Here is an 18,577-nt window from a genome sequence, read left to right as displayed (position 1 = left end):
ACTCTCTTTCTATATACATTACAAAGCACAGTTGAATATATGAGTGCCTGATGTTTCTGCAAAAATGAAATACTTCAAGTTGACGGAAAAATAAACGTACTAAAATCCTCCATTACTGCACAGTCAGTCTGCCAGAATCACTGCTGGAAACTTTTGCTTTTCACAGAGTGAATCTTTTGTGAATCTGGTTCACTAAGAAAAGGAGAAAGTTGGTTTGTGCGTATGACAGTATCAGTCATCTTCTCACCAATGAACTACGTGATCTTTAAGCCACCTAAAACTACACAGCTAATGGAAACACTACTATGGAATCTTTTTCTTTCTTAGGAAAATACACTAGCCTGACAATAACATTTTTAAGCAGTTAATTTTGCTTTGTACTCTGTAAGGATGTCAAATGTGATTTAAGAAAAAAAAAAAAGCTTCATAAAAAAATGAAGGCTATACATTAAATTCTCATTTCCTCCTTTGTAATTCATAATAATCTGCCATATTCAATGCAATTTACTTTCTAAAAATTAAGACAAAGAAAAATCCACAACCATGCCACAGTAGAAGGATAGAACAATATGGAAAGGCTCAGTTCCAACGTAAAAATAATATTAAGAGGCATTAAGAAGTGAAAGACTGGGCAGGGGACAAGCTTGTGGTGCTACTGAGGCAGGTGCTAAGAGGAAGCTGGTAGAGGTAAGTTTTGCAGATGAAGATGTTGCATTTTCCACCACCTCATCCCTTTCCCACAACAAAATTAAAGATCAAAGAGAGTCTACAACCATCACATATCCTCAAGAAGAACCCATGAATTGAACATAAGCACACACCAAAAAACAAGAAAGACTTAAAAGTTTCAAAATTACATTAACAATTTTAAAAAGGTACTTTATAACTAAATGACAAGCGATAAGATAATCCAAGCTCCGATTGCCTGCTACAGAAAACTCAGTCAAACTTGTTTCTCATGGAGAAACTAATTCTTTTTTCCTGGTGTTTTATATGTAAAGCCACAGCCCCCTCGATGAAGTCACTTATTTCAGTTAAGTGATGCTTTGACAACAATTAAAAACCGCAGGTAGCAAGCAAAACCAAATATTCAAACAAAAACTAAGGACAGGATCTCTAACATGCAAAGTTTAGAATTTACAAATATGTAAATACGAAACAGTGAAAGTTTCAAAAGTTTGATGCCAGTTTAAATCACTTCCTCAAACTCAGCTGATCTAGCAACAGCATTTTTATTACACCTCCTCGGTATTTTCCTGTCCTTCTAGAAAAACACATCCTAAAAAGTATCAAAATGAAACTTTTTTCTTATCAAGATTCACATGCTGAAAATGTTAGTCTTTCTATAGCTTCTTGAAGGAGAAAAAGATACGAGTACCAAGTCTTGGCACACAAGACGGTAAGTAAAGATCTCAAAGTCGAACAATGTTTTGGGAAAAAAAAAAAGGGACAGAGATCATAGATTTCTGATCTAGAAGTGACTTGTATAAAAATATCTTACACCTCAACGCAACAACATGTCAGAACAAAGTTTCCACGTTTGGCTGCGACTTTTTTAAATTAGTCAGATTCGGGCTCCTAACTTACTTTATACTGTTTCCAGAAAGAAAGAAAAAGCAAAAAAAAAAAAAAAACAGAAGTTTAAAATAGCAAGCCCTGTGGCAAAAATGAGTGATTACGTTGGCAGAGGGCCAACAACACAAACACCCTCAGAATGGGGCTGGCCTTGGTGCCCAGTTTGGTGACGGGAGCAGGAGAAGTCAAGTAGCTCGTGGGCAACAGCACCGCTCCAGATCTCAGTTACAGGAGATCTGAACGGAGCGTTGAAGCAGCGTCAAGGATGTGGTGACGGACACGTAGGGGCTGGATCTCTCCCACACTTACAGCTGTGCCATACGGAGCGCCTGCAAACCGCGCTCCCGCATGCTCATTCCTCGGCATGCGCTCGCTTGATACGTATTACATTAACGTATGGAAGGGCACTAGCACATGGCCTGCAAGAGACAACTAAGCCTCTATTTCCAAACCAGTTCACTGCACAGCTCTCTTCTCCCTAGAACTTCTCATCCCAGATACTGTGTGACCTGATGCCTGAGGAGGAAGCTTTTTGGAGTGCTATAAAGCATTGCACGGTGGCTCTGTGGATGGGCGCGCAGGAAGGAAATGGAGAGCCTCATGATACTGAGAACTTGCAGCTCGTGCTCCAACCCAGGCACTGCCCCTGCCCAGCTCTGCAGAAGCAAAAAGGCTGCGCCCAAGATAAACTAGGAAGTAAAGAGGGCAGAAGATGAGCTGGACTTCAGGGAGCAGAGAGGCAGCAGCTCGCACTGTTGGGAGAGGATGAGTGGCTCAGCCAAAGTACCGTGTTTGTTCGCTGGGGCTCACACAGGGTTGTTCCGATAAGGGGGGGGAAAAAAAGAAAACACACACATACACACTGAATCCGGGTGCCCAGCGGTAAACAGCAAGCACCAGTGCCAGCGCTGTGGAAGCACGATCACTCTGCGCCGAAGGGACAGTGTGGGATCAGATAAAGAGCAAATAAAGGGAGATACAGGCTGCTCCCACACAGAAACCTACGCTCGGCCCATATGCAGCAACTTTTTTCAGTTATTTGCTTCCTTTAAAACAAATAAACACCAGATAGTCAAAGAACTCATATATAACTTTACAAAAGATGTAGCAGAGTTAAACTTAATGGCCTTTGCAATAGTAGTTTATGCACCAAGATTACCTGCATACTGGAAGTGAACAGAAGAACTTGGCACTAGGAGCCAAGCAAACGATAAAGTGAGATTTTTTATGCACAGCTATTGGTACTGAAACAGGAAAAAAGCTATTTAAAAAAAAAAAAAAAAGTACTGAACATGATCAGTCTGAATGCACTGAGCCACAGCAGTCTGTACTTCTGCTGTATCTAATAAATACAGTAATCTAGTAAATACCCTGGATTTCCATGAACATGAAGGGAGAAAAAAGCAAGGAAGAATACACCTCCTCTGTTTTTCCAAAGAGATCCTCATCTCACTTGATTCTCTTCCCTTCCAGGTAATCACACCAGAGAAAAAAAAAAAAGAAAAAAGGAAGTCCCCACCTAACGTAGATCCTACAGTAACAGCATTCAAGAGAGGCAGCAAAGGTCTCCCAGCTACAGGTGCTATATTTATTTCTCCACACTATTCCTTACTAAAGCATCTCTCTCAGGGAAAAAGAAATGCAAAACTATGAGGAACAGCAAGAAAATACAGGAAGTTTCAACTTATTTTTAAACTTTTCTAGGAAAAAAATTAAAAGTTTCTCTGTTAGTAGAGTCTCTTCGTTGCAGAAGCAATCCAGAAAGCCAAATTCAAGCACCGTTCCATATTAACCCCGCAAGCGCTCCCTATTTTAACCCACCTTCCCCCCCCCCCCCAAAACAACACGACGGAACCCGGGCAAGTTTATTTTCCTCACAAAAACAATAACTAAATAAATAAAAACAAAAATCCCCCGTCGAGCGCCAAGCCGACCACCTTGCCCCACACCCAGGGGCTACAACCAACCCTCCTCCCACCTCCCGTGCTCCATGCGGGGCCGCGCAGGACGCGGCGGCCGCCAGCGAGGAAATGGAGCCCCCCCCGTCCCCGCCGCGCGGCCGACGGAGGCAGCGGGACACGGAGCGGCGGCTCCGCGGCCACCGCGCGCAGCCTCCGAGCTCCCCGTGAGGGGAAGGAGCCGCCTCGGGACGGGCGGCGCGAGCGCCGCGCCACCCTCCTCTCCTCGGCTCCCCCTCCGAGGGGCCTCAGGACACGCTCGCCGAGGCGGCCTGAGCCCTCCTTTACCCCCGCCGGGGCGGCCTCGGAGGCTGCGGCAGGCCCGGGAAGGCGGCGGGCACCGAGGGGAGGAGCGGGGGTGGCGGCGGGTCCCCCCTTCCCTCCCTGGCGACCGTTGGCGCCTCGCGGAGAAGAGGGGGGAGGCAGGGGGGGCGCGTGCGGCGCCTCACGCTGACAGAGCGCCGCGTGCGCCAACGGCCACAACGGTCAAGCGGCGCCGCGGAGGGACGGGGAGGGAGACGGAGAGCGAGGGGCAAGAAGGGACGGGCGGCCCTCGAAGCCTCACCGGGTCCGGCCGAGGTGGCTCCCGGGTACATGTCTCCGTGTGCGGCGGCGGCGGAGGCGGCGCCTCTCTGCGGCTCCGACCGCGGCGGCGGCTCGAGGGGAGGGGAAGGGGGAGGAGGGAAGTGAGCCCCGGCTACGCGGTCGGCGGAGGAGGAGGAGGAAGGGGAGGGAGGAGAGAGAAAAAAAAAAAAAAAAAAAAAAAAGAGAGGGAGGAGCGGCCGGGCCGGCGCCGCGAAACCAGGTTAACTCGGCGGCGCCGAGCGCTGAGGGGAGGAGCGGCGGTCACGGGGCAGCGGCGGGAAGCGGCGGCGCCGCCTCAGCGCGTTCCCGCCCTCGCGCCGCCTCAGAGCCCGCCCGCGTGAGGCGGCGGCGGGCGGCGGGCGGCGGCGGAGCCCCGCTGCGGTCCCCGGCGAGCGGCCGGGCTCGTGGCGGCCCCGGGCAGGTGCCGCCCGGCCCGGAGCGGCCGGCTGCGGGCGCCCCGCTCGCTTGGCCGTTGGGTTTAGCGTCCCGCAGCCTCGCGCGACAGGGGCTCCGCTCGCCGTAGTGTAACCGCGCGCCTCCGTCCCTGGGGCACGGCTGCCCCTCGCTCGGTACTTCTGCTGACTTCAACAGAAAACCCAGAGAATTATACACCAATAACAAAAGTATGTGTGGCTAGAGCCACTCGGGCTCCCCTAAATGTAAAGAAAAAGTTAAAAAAGGTGAACAAAGAAGTGGAGAAGTTAGGGAAGACTCCATCGTAACTTCTGGGATTGTTGGACGGCCCGAGCCTGTCTTCTCCCTACTGGGTAGGAACATTCAGTATTCTGTGCATACTGAGTAACTTAAATCACAGTAGCTGTTGTTACTGATTCTAGTTTGGTTGTGTAGCAGTTTGTAGTAGTTTGGCTTAAAACAACAGTTTCAAGCTTATTTTTCTGGAATCAGTGGGCTATCGACAGCAATCTCCGAACCTTATCCTGTCACACACTTGCAATCATCATCCTTTTGAAATCACCTTATTGGTACTTCCTTTCAGGAGGAGAAAGTTGGAGTAAAATTCTTAAGCCTGCTAAGGATGTAAAGGACAAGCCCACGACACTCATGCCACAAAGTGCTAGTTATGGAAGCAGAATATAGCACCATGAGCATTAGTGTCATTCACCTGCTCTAATCATCTCAGTAAGATGAAGAAGCCTCTTTAAAATAAATTAAATTAAAGGGCACATCCCAGGACAGTAATGCCCCTTCAAAGTCAGCTGGATTACCTCAGTAAATGCTGTCTGCTAATGCACAAGCTAAACATGCTGCTTGTGTGGTCAATGTTGTCCCTCTTCTCCTTCCTATGTGAAGCTCTGTGGAAGCATCTCACTATTCCAGAGTCACGTCAGCTCTATGTCCACTCTTCCCTTTGGGTCAAGCTGATGGATATTCGAGCTCAGCTTTTGTTAAGCTGAGGATGTTAAGAGGATTGGGTCAAAATTTGCAAAAACAAACAAACAAAACAGTAATTTAGATTGCCTAATTTAGTCACCTCAACTAGTAGCACCCAAACTAACTTCTGTGATAACATTGACAACTTTTAAACCTGTAACACGGATAGAAACAGGCCAAGAGCAGCAATTAAGCGTTATATTTTTCCACATGAAATAAGAAATAAGCCTTCCCATGGCTGCAAAATAAAAAAGATAATATGCTCATGACTGTACCTGCTAGCAGTCTGAAAATAGCTTGAGCTAACAAGCATATACCTAACACTTGCCTTGGCCCCCAGAGGATACTCTGCACTTGATTTCAGAAATTACCTGGAAATTATAATCCCAAAAACAGCAGGAATGCTGGAACATCCTATCCTGCAACATGCTCATATTGATCTAGAGACGATTTTGTGGGTTTAGAATAAGCATATTTGTGTATATTGCTGTGTATACAGGACTGCGGATTTGCACAATTGGTTAAATAATGAAATGTTTAAATATTTTTATTTAAGTCCTGTTTTCACATGTGGTCAAGTCCTGTTTTTCCCCTAGGCTATTTTCATGCTTTTCTGAACTTTGAACAACTTTTCTGTGTGCGAGGGAAGGAGAAAGTTACGGCTCTTTTCTACTCCCACCTTGCAGTAACAAGGCACACACTGATTTGAGACCTTGTAACCTGTTTTAATGTTTTCTCTTATTCATTCCACCTGACAAATGATGTTTCAGAGAATGCTTAAAATTACTTACAACTGAATGGTAAGAACTTTTTCTTGAGGAAGGATCATGTAGATTTGATTTGCGACTCTGAGAGGAACTTACACTCTATTAGACATAAAGTATTAGATTTTCCCCATATTCTATAGCCTGCTGTGCAGAACAATAATGTAAAAGGAAGGTGATCAGAAAAAAGAGAAATAATTTATATATATATATATATATATATAAAATTACCAGATTACTACAGTGAAGAAAACATCACCTTTCTCGATGATCATGTCCACTAATACAAAAATTCAACACTATGGAAAAGATGCAGCACCACCTATTGGGGACATGCATTTTGCACTGATCCTTGCAGTTTTGTTCTGGTTTTCTGCTGGTGGCCTCTCATCCACTCGGATTTCCGGCTGGGATTCCCCTTCAGTTATGAACTCAGGTATAAGAACATTTCTTGGATTTGAACCTAGTTATCAGCAAGTACAAAACAAATCAACTAAGGAGAAAAGTCCTTTCCAAAACGGTAACGGAAACAGATACTGCACCTTAGGCTGTTCTTGAGCAAGCTTGGAAAAATGAACTCAGTGATCAAAAATCAACTCAATGAAATCCCACAAAACGCCACCAAATTCAGCATGGCAGAGCACAGTATGTCCTCAGATCCTCAATGCAAAGAAGAAAGCAGTATCTTCACTGGAAAACACCTTCCCTCTCTTGGAAATCAGACTTGGGTGCCTGTGGATAAAGCAGATGATACTGTGATGAACACCCTCAAGTTCATTAGCGTGGCTAATTGCTAAAAAAGGGAGATAAGATACTTGCGGAGCCGGATTAGCATCTTCCCAGGATGTGAAGGGAACAAATTGGATGCTTTGAACAAGAACAAGATGACAACAGCGGGATTCTGCTAACACAAAGAAGTGTGAAGAGGTTGAGGTGGGCAGTAGCAAGACAGCCCAGAAGGGTTCGGCTGCTGCTAGGTCCTTTCGCTGTCACACAGCGAGCGCTTTGAGCAGACCAAGAGACCATGCAGGTGATTCTGGGCCACACAAAGCCCCAGCTTTAACACTAGCTCATTTTGAACCGAAACATAAACACCCTGACGCAGCAGCAGGATCAAAAACAACTCAATTCCTAGACCGGGTTCTGCTCCAATTAGGACCCAGCTTTGGGAAGCAGCAAGATCTGTTCTTTATCCCCGTTACTCCGCAGTGATCTGTCTTCACCCGAAATTCAGCCCAGACCCTCCGAACAGCCGCATCAGTGTCACTCAGCAAACGTAGCAAGACAGGCATGAAGCAAGGACACAGCCAAATCTCATCTGATTAACATCTCCACAGAGCCCACGCTCACGTAATGTCACATTTAAACTTTTATGTTATAATAGTTTATCCTTTAAACTGCCTCTTGACAGAAGGTTGTACAGGGACAATGTTCAAGGCGTTTAGGGTTATTTTCTATTCCATGCAGGACGTTTTGGATGGAGCAGATTATTTTGGATCGTTGTGGTTTCTTACCTGGTAGCATTTTTAGACATGCAGTAATTGGTTAGATATAAGTAATAGGTATGTGAGCAGTTCTAATAAAGGCACATGGCCTTCATTCGGGGTCTTGTACTAGCAATTTATAGAAATTTATAGTTGCTTCCCTCCACTTAGGCAATTCATTCTTCAGTTCCTTCCTCCACATATGTAACTGCAACCTGGCATGGGATCCATCTGGGAGGGATTCCCCCCCATTTGAAGTCTGTGTCTCCTGCAAATATATATATATAAATATAAGGTGCTGTAGCTGACGTAAAGGAATTCCTCCATGGTTCGGATGCTCTTAAAGAAACTCCAGGTTCTGCTTCCAGATCAGTGGTTTTGCGTGAAATTTGGAACAGTTACAGCCTGCGTATGATTTTCCTTCATAAGCCTCTTCCTGCCTCAAACTGGCACTGGGTAAACTCATGGAACTCGATAATAAATCACATCTACGGGCTCCCCTGGCAGAAAACGACTCTTCTCTTGATGTGTTGCCAGTTTTTGGTGAGCTCTTCTCACTGGCCTCTCTGCCAGTGCTGTGCCAACCCCATATGTATACATATATTTATATATCTATATTTAAGATTAGGGTGATGGGTACGTTTTGCTGCTGTAACTAAACTGTCATTTGGGGGGATCTTTAAACCTCCAGGTTTTTTGCCCATCCTTGAATTTCATTCTGCACGATTTTTATTTTTTGCAAAGTTCAACCTATTCGTCTAACATAAACAGCAGTCTGAAGAAACACACAGTTTATTCCAAGTAACCTCACTCCTCCCCAGCAGACCGGTAGGCTGCACAGAAATAATGATGATGCATTTCATGTACATAGAGGTGAGGAAGATGGCTCGGTGAAACGGGCCCCTCCTCGCGGCAGCTGCTTCTCTCGGGCCCCCCGGGGCGAGGCGCTTCCCGGGCCCTCCCCGTCCCCCCGCGCTGCCGTTAACGCTCGGCGCAGCCACGCACGGCGCGCGGCCGCCATGTCGCGCCGCGCTACCGCCACTCCCCTCACGCGGCACCGCGATTGGCGGAGCGCTCCCCTCACGGCATTGGCCCGCGCCGCGCCGCCCCTCGCGGATTGGCCAGCGGCGCTGACGCCTCTGTGACGCTTCTCTCTGCGCGGCGTGCCATTGGCTGGCGGCGCGGCTGGCGGCGCCCTGATAAAGCCCCCCCCGCGCGCGCGGCCTTCCTTCCCTCAGAGGCCGCACAAGGTGCTGTGTCCTTCGCTTGAAGCTAAGGCCGAACCACCCGGCGACCGGCACCGCGCGCCCCCGCCATGGCCTCCGTCTCCGAGCTCGCCTGCATCTACTCCGCGCTCATCCTGCACGACGACGAGGTCACCGTCACGGTGAGTGCGCGGCGGCCCGCGTGCCCGCAAGATGGCGGCGCGCCGCGGCGTGGCCGCCGGACGCGGGCCTCACGCCGCTCTCCCCGCAGGAGGACAAGATCAACGCGCTCATCAAGGCGGCCGGCGTGAACGTGGAGCCCTTCTGGCCCGGTCTCTTCGCCAAGGTAGGAGCGGGGCGAGCTGCGCCCTCGCCGCCCTCCCGCTGCCGGGGCGCCTGGGCCGCTGTTGCCTCTCCCGCTGCGCCGCGTTTGTTCCGCGCTCCCTGCCCTGGAATGAGGATTTTTTTTTTCGTTTTTCCCCCTCCCCAGGCGCTGGCCAACATCGACATCGGCAGCCTCATCTGTAACGTGGGAGCCGGCGGTGGCGCCCCCGCTGCAGCCGCTCCGGCCGGCGGCGCCGCTCCCGCCGGCGGGGCCGCCCCTGGTGAGTGGGGCCCGGGCGGCCTGGGGGGCGGCTCGAGCTCCGTAACGGAGCCTTGGAGGTGCGGGGGGGCCCTCGCAGCTGTGGGGGTGCTCAGGAGCAGAATGTTTTAAGTTTAGAAAGGCCACAATTGTGCTCTCACGCAGTGGGCAGGGCTAGTGTCACCGCTGTGTTAAGCCTGAGCTTCCTGTGTTCATTGGGACCTCGGTGAGATGGCTAGAGCACAAGCAGTGGCTTCATAAAGCTGTGCAGAGTTCAAGGGAATTTGGTGGGGAAAAGGTTATTGGCTATGCTTATTTACTGCGTATCAGACATAAAACAGCTTCCTGTGATGGAAGTGCTTGTTGCCTTGAGTCATTACATTGGCTTATGAGTTATTACATTGGTTGTCTGCTCCTGATGCTAAGGTCTGTATCCAGAGGGTTTTCTGTAGTAGCGGATGCTCAGTGCTGGCTCTTGTGACCTGAGAATAAAAACTGACTCTCTTCTTTTTTTTTAGCTGAGGAGAAGAAAGAAGAAGAAAAGAAAGAAGAATCAGAGGAATCTGACGATGACATGGGCTTTGGTCTTTTTGACTAAACACTTTTGTACATGTCTGTAATAAAGGACATTTAAGTGTAACTGAAGCTTTTCAGTATCTTGGTAAGATGTTAAGATTTTGCAAGAGCAAGAACTCCAAAATGACATAGGCTTATTTTCCCTCTAGGAAAACATGTCAGTGCTCCTGCCTCTCCCAGGCTGGATCCCTGTTGCTTTTTATGCCCATGTTTCATTCGATTCTTCAGAGCTTGGGGGACTGGCTATGGGGATAAATCACAAGGGACAAAACTTGGTGATATCTTCAGTTGCATACACACACCACATACAACATAAACATTATAGCCAGAATGTCACTGGTAACACCTTTTTAATAGGTCAAAGTAACTGTACAGTTCATTATATTCTTCCTGAGAATAATTTATATCCCTCAACAGCAAAAAGGGAGTGTGGTTTTTATTTTAACAGAACAGATGGTTTAACTGGAAAACCAAGGAAAATCTAATTACACTGCTCTACTGTAACTCCTCCCAGGCAAGATAGACAAAAAGATGGGTTAGTTAACTACAGTGGGTTTAAAATATTCCACATGGCTTTAATCTTTCTTTATAAATTATATAAAAATGGGGAACGTGAATGGTTACAGAACTCCTCTAAATGCGGCTCTGAATTGCTCTGGTACAAAGCAGCATTTTTGCTTCCAAGGAAAATAACATTGCTACAAAAACCTGGCACGTTATTCTGGTGAAAGACAACGAGAGTTTTCCGTTGGGTTCTACAGCTAGTTTCCAAACAAATGCTTCACACGTCCACGGAAAAGTAAAAGGAAAATGAAGAGGGCTTTAGTTTGTCTCGAAACGACCAAAGTCTTGAAAATATAGCTTTTTATTTTCTTTCTCTGTAAATTGTGGTTAGCATATTGCGACGTTAAGTGTTCTAATAAAAAATCCAGTCTAGATAGTTCATCCACGGTGGGCAAGAATTCTCAGCCCTGAGGTTTCCCCGAATTCTTCACGTCCCAATATCCTCCCCTGGCTCCGCAGGGCCTGGTCCGAGGCGAGGGCGGGGAGTTGAGCGGTGCCGCCCCGAGGCCTCGTGCGCGTCCTGCTGTGCTGATACCGCTTGCGTTGCGGAACCCCAGGCCAGCTTGGCTCTGCGCCGAGAACCAGGTTCAACTGTTGAGAGGAGAGAGGCCCGCGAGCCGCCGGGCAGCTCTGCCAGAGCGGCAGGACCGCGCTGGGGGCCTCCCGGCTGCTGGTGGAACGACGTCCTTCCGAGCACGACCACCGACCTCCTCCCGCGGCGCCTAGTGCGGCCTCGTCTGCGCGATCACCTTCAGCCTGGCCTGGTCGATAACATCCAGCAGGTTCTTGGCGTCCACGGCCAGGGCGTGCGCGGCCGTCAGCATCTGCTTCTTGTACTCCTGCTGCAGGCTCGTCATCACGTACTGCTGCGCCAGCTTCATCTTGTTAATGAGCTCGGCCAGGTCCGAGTTGAGCAGCTTCTGGGCCATCTCGATCTGCAGAGGAGAGACAGGGTCAGCCCAGAACCTTGCTAGCGTCACCACCCCCTTTTTTTCCTAACAGCAGCAACAACAAAACAGGGCAAGATGTGAACAAGCTACAGAGCCGTATGAGCCAAGTGGGGATGATGCTCCAAGAGCAGATTTAAAGAATCGCGCTCAGGCCGCCCAGTTATCCCACTCATTCGGGTTTAGAGGAAAAACGACGTTTCCTCCTGACTCCCAGGGGCTTCCCTGAGGGCTCAGTCTGTTCTCAGGCCCAGGTTACTACGAGGTATTTTCTCCGCAAGTGCTTCTGGCTACACTGGACTCTGCTCAAGCGGTTCATGATGTGTCGTGCAGACGGCAGCTTGCTGAGAGGTTGAATCCGCAGTGAGAACGAAAGCCCACACAGTTCCCCTCCATCTGGAGCAAGGACTTTGTGCCAAGGACAACGGGAAAACTCCGCGCGCTCCACGTACCTCGCGGTGGGTGCTCGCAGGGAGCACGGGCAACGTCTCATCCACTGTCGCCAGCAAAGTCCTCAGCGCCAAACCGACCTCCTGAGAGGAGAGAAAGGGAGTAACATCAGCTCCACAGAGGGACGGATTACTCTGCACCATGGACACAAATGCATCAAAAACGCAGGAGAGAAACACCCTGCCCGCAGGAAATCGCCCCCCTACCTTCACCATGGGCACGTACTCCTCCGGCGGCGCCGGCTGGATCTTGCTGGACATCTCGATGACGGCCTTGACGAGCCCGGTGACGTTCTCGTAGACCTTGTCGTTGGAGCGGTCCAGGTTGGCGGTGGGAGGAGGGCTGATCTCCTGCGGCTGGATCTGCAGGCACGGAGAGGCTGCTCAGCGCCCGCTCCCCGGCAGAGGGGGCTCCCGCCTCCCCGCCCGCTCCCAGCGGAAGGAAATTCCCTTCGCTCCCGAGCCTTAAGTGCTCCCACCGGGAGCTCTCCGAAGGGCTTCCAGTGCAGCACCCACTACACAGAGCAAATGATTTGCAGAATTTCCATCTAAGCATCTCGCCACGAAGGGCCAGTTTCACTGCTGAGACATGGGACTATCAAGGGCCCTCGATCCCAAGTTGTTCTGTGCTCCAGGGACATACTGGACACAGGGATGCAGGAAAGACAGACCATTGCAGTGTGGGTTCTTGAGCATTTCGTTAGTGAAAGCGCCATTAACAGGGAATGAATAAAAAGGGTGTCACTGGGGGAAAACATCGAGCATTTTCATGCGGTTCTTTCCAACAGATCAGAAAAATGCCAACGGGGTACAAATCCTGGAGTCCTTCCTCAAGCAAAACTTCCAGCAAACTCATCCTGGCTAAAGCTAAATCCAGAATTATTCTGGTGTGAAAAGAAACTTGGAAAACTTAATTTCAGAGCCCTCACTACAGCCTGCAAACGGCCCCTTCCTAACAACTGAGCGAAGCAGGACTGATTGAAGCACCTACAGGATCTCCTGAGCCCATTTGTTGAGATTCCTAGGAAATACCTGAGCTTTCTCCTTGCTAAGCCTGCGCAGCCCTGGGCTGGAGCTCGGCCTGAGGAAGGAGTGCAGGATTTTGTGCCGCAATCCCATTTTGCAGCCCCGGCCGCAGGGCTGCTCCAGTTGGGATTAGGATGAGGTGGGATTGGGGAAATGCATCGGGGGCCACAGCGGTGGGTGCAGGAGTTAGAGGAGGAACGGAGGGTGGTCCGGGCGCGCCGCATGCAGGCCGGCCCGGCGCGGGGCCCGCGCGCTCGCGCACTGCTTACCCTCCACGGCTAGCGGCGAGCACAGTGCGGGGAGAGGGGAAAGGAATGTCCCGAAAGGCAGGAAAAAACAAAGAAAAATAGTATTAATAAAACTCAGCAGGAGAGAAAACCAAACCGAACCGAACCCCGCGTAGCAACAAGAGGCCAGTTAAAAAGCCGGCACGAAAGGGCAGCCCTGAGGCGGGCGGCCGGGTTAGCGCGTGGCCCTGCGGGGCGCAGGCCGGCCATGCGCCCGCGCCGGGGGACATGCAAAGCTGGACGGCAAGCGGCAAAGTGGCGGAGGGGGAGAGGGCCCCGGCGTCCTGCGGAACCCCGGGCCCTTCATGCGGACGAGTCGCTACTCCAGAGGTCAGGAAAACGCTGCTCCATCCCGCTCAGTCCTGGTGTTTTCTCCAGGCCGCGCCGGGGAGCGCGGTTGTGCCGCTCCTGCTCACCGTGACCAACGCGGGCACGGCAGGAGCTACCTGGGAGCCCACCCAGAGGGATTCTCCCCAAGCCGCTGAATTCCTACAGGGAGCTCCTAACTTCTCACAGTAAGGATATCTGCATTCCTTAACTTCTTTTGTTGTTGCTGTTTTGCTGTTTTTATAGCTCAGGCTCCCCAGATTACTAGGCCAGGTGTCTCTCTGCACAGCCAGCAGCCCTGGCTCCAGCTGGCAACAAATAACCCGCTCAAACTCGCCACCTCTGTCCACGTACATTGACTTCAGTGTCATATCCCACCTTATCCATGTGACCTGACACCGAATCCAGCTCTTTCCTACGGACTCGGCAGGGCTGAGCCCAGTGGGATGTTTCCTTTCGCAAAAACTGAGAGGACGATACATCCGTGCAGGAGCCTGAGCTCTGCTGCTGGCCCTCAGCAGGCCCCGAGGCCACTCGGGTTCCTCCGTCCCAGGCTCAGAGAGGTAACGGGGTCCCGCAGGCAGAGGGCAGAGCCCAGAGACACTTCTGGAGGTGCTCGAGGGGCCACGGTTCCACCTACACCAGCCGCTGCCATGGGGGACCAGGCAGAGCCTGTCTCAGAGCTCCCCACGGTGCCTCCCTGCTGGAGGGCTCCCAAAAGTCTCATTTTTGGTGCCACAGCCTCTTTCCTAACCACATCCCACATCACCCCCGCCGCCTTCCCCCTTCCCCAGAGCCAGCAGGGGTTGAGGGCCTTGACGTGGCATCAGGCTGGAGCACCATGGCTTGGACATGTCCCCTTCGCTCCTGACCGAGGCCCAGAGGACATATGACCCGTGACAGCACCCGGAGCTGGGAAGCTTCCTTGCTTTTGCTTCCCATGGCTTCCCTGCTTCAGGAAGAATGGATCTCTGGGCGGCCCTGGGTGCTTTCCTGACCCGTGCGGCGCGGGAGGTACCTTCACCCCCTCGTTGTAGCTCTCCACAGGGCTGCTCAGGCTCGCGAGGCTGCCCAGGTGCCCAGGGGCTCCGGGACGGGGAGGCTTCTTTGGTGGAGCTGCATGATCTGGGAGACAAAAAGAAACAATTTAGAGGAGTGACGGATCAGGCGCACCTGGAAATGCCGTTCTGTCACTGCTCCGAGGGTGCCTCACTGCTCCAGCAGAAATGGTGCAGAACTGGCTGTCCAGAGAGGCTGTGGAGGCTCCTACGGAGATCTTCAAACCCACCTGGATGCCACCCTGTGCCCTGTGTCCCTGCTGGAGCAGGGGGGTTGGACTAGATGATCCCTAGAGGTCCCTTCCCACCTCAACCCTTCTGTGATTCTGTGAAATGGAGACCTTAACGTGGTGAAGTTAACTGCATGACCTACACTCCATTTCAAGGAATGCAGACACGGGAAGGTTGGGGAACTCATCCAACCCTCCTGCCCGTGGGTGGATGTGGCTGGTTAGGGACAGCAGCGCCCAGCTCCCATGCGGGGCCGGCGGATCCCTGTGCCGTGCGTGTCCAAACCCCACAGAGCCCCACGGAGGGACTCGGCTTCCGCAGACACCTCCTGGCTGCTGCTCAAACCCCTTCCAGGCCCTGCTGCCCAACTCCCCGCTGGCTGCAGCGGAAGCTCCAACCGGCGGAGTGAGAACCCCCAGCGCGGTGAAACCACCACTGGGATCGGCTGTGCGGGAAGCAGGAATTCAAGGGACAACGCAGGAACCTGCTGCTTACCTGGTTTACCCACGGGCTGGTATATGTGCTGGTTACCAGTCTATAAAATAAAAAACACAATTAAACTCTTTATCAGCATGCCCACAGCTTTCCTTAATGTGACCTTAAGCATACAGTTCTCAGTACGTTTCCCAACATGTAAAACCCTTCTCTGTTTGCCCTCACTAGCCCTCCTAACCATATCATTCTGATAAATCATTTTCATTTATTTGCTATTTTTCACAACAGCCCCCACCTTTGCCATGAGCAACTTATCCTCGCTAGGCTGATATCAGCATTAGGCAAACGTGTTCGGAGACGGTTTTGTTCCTCATGCAGAAATGAAACGAGGTGGCGAAGAGGAAACGGCAGTGGGGGAATTAGGAATTAGGAGCGGAGGAATTAGGAATTAGGGATTTTTTTTTTTCCTGCTCTGCCCAGTCGTTTTGGTAATGTTAAGAGGGTCTCTTGGCCCTTTCACTTTTTGTTTTCACTGTGCAGCTCTAAACAAAGGGCAATTGGCTTCCTCATTTGGAAGCATTTTGTGATGAATTCAAGCAACTTCCTTCAGTAGCTGCAGTGATCTCATTTTCATGCCAAGAAAGATGGGAACCTGTTTAGTCACAACCAAGTTATCACCTCAAACAAAACCCCAAGTTGTGTCAGAAGAGACCTTGTCATCCAGAGAGACACATCTTATGCAAATAGACCTGCACAAGTTTCCATTGCAAAGTAAAACCCTGACCATTTACTAGGTCTGGCAACAAAACATCTCAACGATGTTTTTATTTATAAAATACTACATCTATATTATATCTCTATTATAAAATAGAGGTAATTTCCATGCAGTAAGAACATGCCTCTCTCCATAAGGAAACCCGCAGGGCACTTGCAGTTCAGCACTCAAACTTTTTGCCTGGTGTTTTTGGAAATATTTTTTTCATTTTTACGATGACGGGTAGATCTGACAACGGAGCCTAGAGCCCAGGTTGTCTAACAGCAAAGAGGCTGCTGCAAGAAGCTGTTCTTCAAACCCAACATGATCCTTGGTCGTGACTTCGGCATCTCCTGGGAGCTTCCCAGGGTGCCTGCACGTCTTTAATTACTGTTACTCAAGGATATAACGACAGGGAAGACTTAATGATAACTATTACTCTTTCCAGAGTCACGCACAAAAATGTTTTAGTAGCTTCCAAACCTGAAAACCTCCCTGGAGGTTCTGCCACATTAATGTACATGTTCATTATGGTATTTTGGTGGTAAATGCCGAAAATGTCCCAAAATCGGGGGTAAATCAGGGGTAGATGGGGCTCAGGGAGTAAGTCAATACTGAAGCTGGACCCGGGCTTTAAAACGGCACCCCAAACTAATTAGGAATGTGAATTTAAAGCATCAATTTCAGAGAAAATGCTTTAAAAGTGATTGCTGAAGACGAGTGACAGGGCAGCTGCCAGGTTTTGCTCGCTGACGTGGCTCCTCGCCCAATTCCCTGTTCCCAATCAGTGTGATCCAGTCATTCCACTGGTAATTAAAAAAAAACAAAACATTTTTATGCAAACATGAAGCCCACAAGAACGAACCCCAGCGCTGCAGCAGCTGTTTGCCAGCAAAGGAGCAGCTATGGGGTTTATCCCACTCGCTTCCTAGCAGATCACTTCCCCCAGGCAGAGTTCTGAGGAATACAACACTGTGACATTTACATTCCTTATGGGAAACCCTTCAGATACTTAAACACTGCAAATGTTATTTTAATCCTGCTGACAGCAGATTGAGAAACTCTCTATTTTAAAATAAAAGGTCGAGCTAAGTATCACGCAGACACTTAAAAAATAATTGCAATATGTTTACACAAATGGGGGAGATTTGTTTCACTGGCAGCTTTTAGGGGAAAATAAAAAACTCTCCAACTGCCCCAAAACTGCTGCCTCAACGAGTTCACCCTGGTTGCTGCTCCTGCAGAATCTGAGCCACTTGGTACCCGCACATAACCGCAGTGGGAATATTTAGGAAAATATTTAGGAAAATGTCTGTGCTGAAGGGCAATGTGTTCCGCCAGGAAAGCGGAGCTGGAGGCGGGAAGCTCCCACGCCTACGTACCGGGCCCTGGAGCCCTCCGTCCTCGCGGTCGATGCTGCCCCTGGAGAGCCGCACGTCGGGTTTCTGCAAGGAGAAGAAGGGAGAAGGTTCCCTGTTTATTCTTCCCGAAGGAAAAAAAATACCAGGATGTGGAAAGAGAGAGGAAGAGCTGATCAGAAGCAGAGGTTGCGCTGCTCTGAAAGGCACAAATTCGGCAAAGAAAGAGTTCCTTTTTATTCCTGCTGAACTGAAAAAAAAGAGAAGTTAAAAGAAGCCAAGAGTCTTTGGAAACAGTGAGACAATTTGATCTCGGGGTCTTTAACTCAACGATCTAAGAATGCAAAGAATTTATTTATTGCTCCAGAAATTCACCCAGGCCCGGCTCCAAACGAGGGAGAGATTCAGCACTTCAGAAAATCCCGAAGAAGGCAGACACGGCCCGGGCCGCCCCGCAGACAAACTCTTTTAACGGTGAAGATCAAACTTACGTTTTAACTCGGTGGGGTAATTTAGCAGAGTCCTTCTGGGTGATGAGGCTCCCGCATCCTGGAATTTTAGCCCCCCAGTTGCCTCTCATAGCAAGGTGCTGCTCAGGTTTTAATCCCGAGATCTGTCAGTGGGTTTAATGTAAGATCCTCGTGTCCAAATTCCCCCACCTCATACCTGACCTCACTGTGTTGGGAAAATCTTCCTGGGAAAGCAGCGGCTGGGCTAAACTCAAATGCAGGTTTGAGCAAAAAACGTCTGTGTCTGCTGTTATACCCATCACAGGTGTCAGTTTTGGGGAGGAATCATAGTTTATTTAAATCTTGCTGAAAATCGAAACCCTGGAAAGGTAACTGCCCCGCTCTTGGTGCAACAGTTGTCCATGGGAGATCCTCGGGAATGTCAAGAGGACTTTTTGGACAGGATGTGTCTGTTGACATCCATCTTTTTTTTTTTTTTTTTTTTCCCCCCAGTATTTCTGGTCCTTCTCTAATAAAAGAACGTGCACGTCTCGGTATTCTCACGACATG

The 18,577-nt window shown here is 50.0% G+C and overlaps 3 protein-coding genes across 6 annotated transcripts in view; 1 reads left to right on the top strand and 2 right to left on the bottom strand.

The window, feature by feature from the left end:
- The window catches only part of AGO2 (argonaute RISC catalytic component 2), a 44,655-nt gene extending 40,475 nt beyond the window's left edge, over positions 1–4,180 (bottom strand). Inside the window, exon 1 of the mRNA XM_088534905.1 lies at positions 4,099–4,180. Within this exon, the coding sequence (XP_088391031.1) occupies positions 4,099–4,129 (31 nt within the window). The 5' untranslated portion in view covers positions 4,130–4,180. The remainder of the gene's footprint in view (positions 1–4,098) is intronic.
- A 4,791-nt stretch (positions 4,181–8,971) lies between these two features.
- Positions 8,972–10,188, top strand: RPLP1 (ribosomal protein lateral stalk subunit P1). The gene is made up of 4 exons (XM_088534885.1): positions 8,972–9,145; positions 9,235–9,309; positions 9,454–9,568; positions 10,065–10,188. Exons 1-4 carry the CDS (start codon positions 9,074–9,076, stop codon positions 10,142–10,144), a joined length of 342 nt encoding a protein of 113 aa, XP_088391011.1. The 5' UTR covers positions 8,972–9,073; the 3' UTR covers positions 10,145–10,188.
- A 1,161-nt stretch (positions 10,189–11,349) lies between these two features.
- PTK2 (protein tyrosine kinase 2) overlaps positions 11,350–18,577 on the bottom strand; it is a 95,353-nt gene continuing 88,125 nt past the window's right edge. For all 4 annotated transcript variants that reach the window (XM_088534864.1, XM_088534853.1, XM_088534870.1 and 1 more), the window contains 6 exons: positions 17,583–17,645; positions 15,507–15,546; positions 14,741–14,847; positions 12,290–12,445; positions 12,086–12,166; positions 11,350–11,621 (listed from right to left, as the gene is read on the bottom strand). In XM_088534864.1, coding sequence (XP_088390990.1) covers positions 11,409–11,621; positions 12,086–12,166; positions 12,290–12,445; positions 14,741–14,847; positions 15,507–15,546; positions 17,583–17,645 — 660 coding nt within the window. In that variant the 3' untranslated portion in view covers positions 11,350–11,408. The remainder of the gene's footprint in view (positions 11,622–12,085; positions 12,167–12,289; positions 12,446–14,740; positions 14,848–15,506; positions 15,547–17,582; positions 17,646–18,577) is intronic.

Source organism: Tinamus guttatus, unplaced genomic scaffold (assembly GCF_059628265.1).
Source record: "Tinamus guttatus ecotype Peru unplaced genomic scaffold, ASM5962826v1 Tinamus_guttatus_pri_ptg000038l, whole genome shotgun sequence".
Lineage (NCBI taxonomy): Eukaryota > Metazoa > Chordata > Aves > Tinamiformes > Tinamidae > Tinamus > Tinamus guttatus.
The sequence above is the reverse complement of the archived record's forward strand: the minus strand, read 5'-3'. Positions and strand labels throughout refer to the sequence as shown.

Bases quoted from the DNA above. Each gene is read 5' to 3' on its own strand.
- RPLP1 (XM_088534885.1), top strand. From the start codon at position 9,074: ATGGCCTCCGTCTCCGAGCTCGCCTGCATCTACTCCGCGCTCATCCTG. The intron at 9,146-9,234 runs GTGAGTGCGCGG...CTCTCCCCGCAG, and splicing joins ACGACGAGGTCACCGTCACG to GAGGACAAGATCAACGCGCT. The intron at 9,569-10,064 runs GTGAGTGGGGCC...CTTTTTTTTTAG, and splicing joins CGCCGGCGGGGCCGCCCCTG to CTGAGGAGAAGAAAGAAGAA.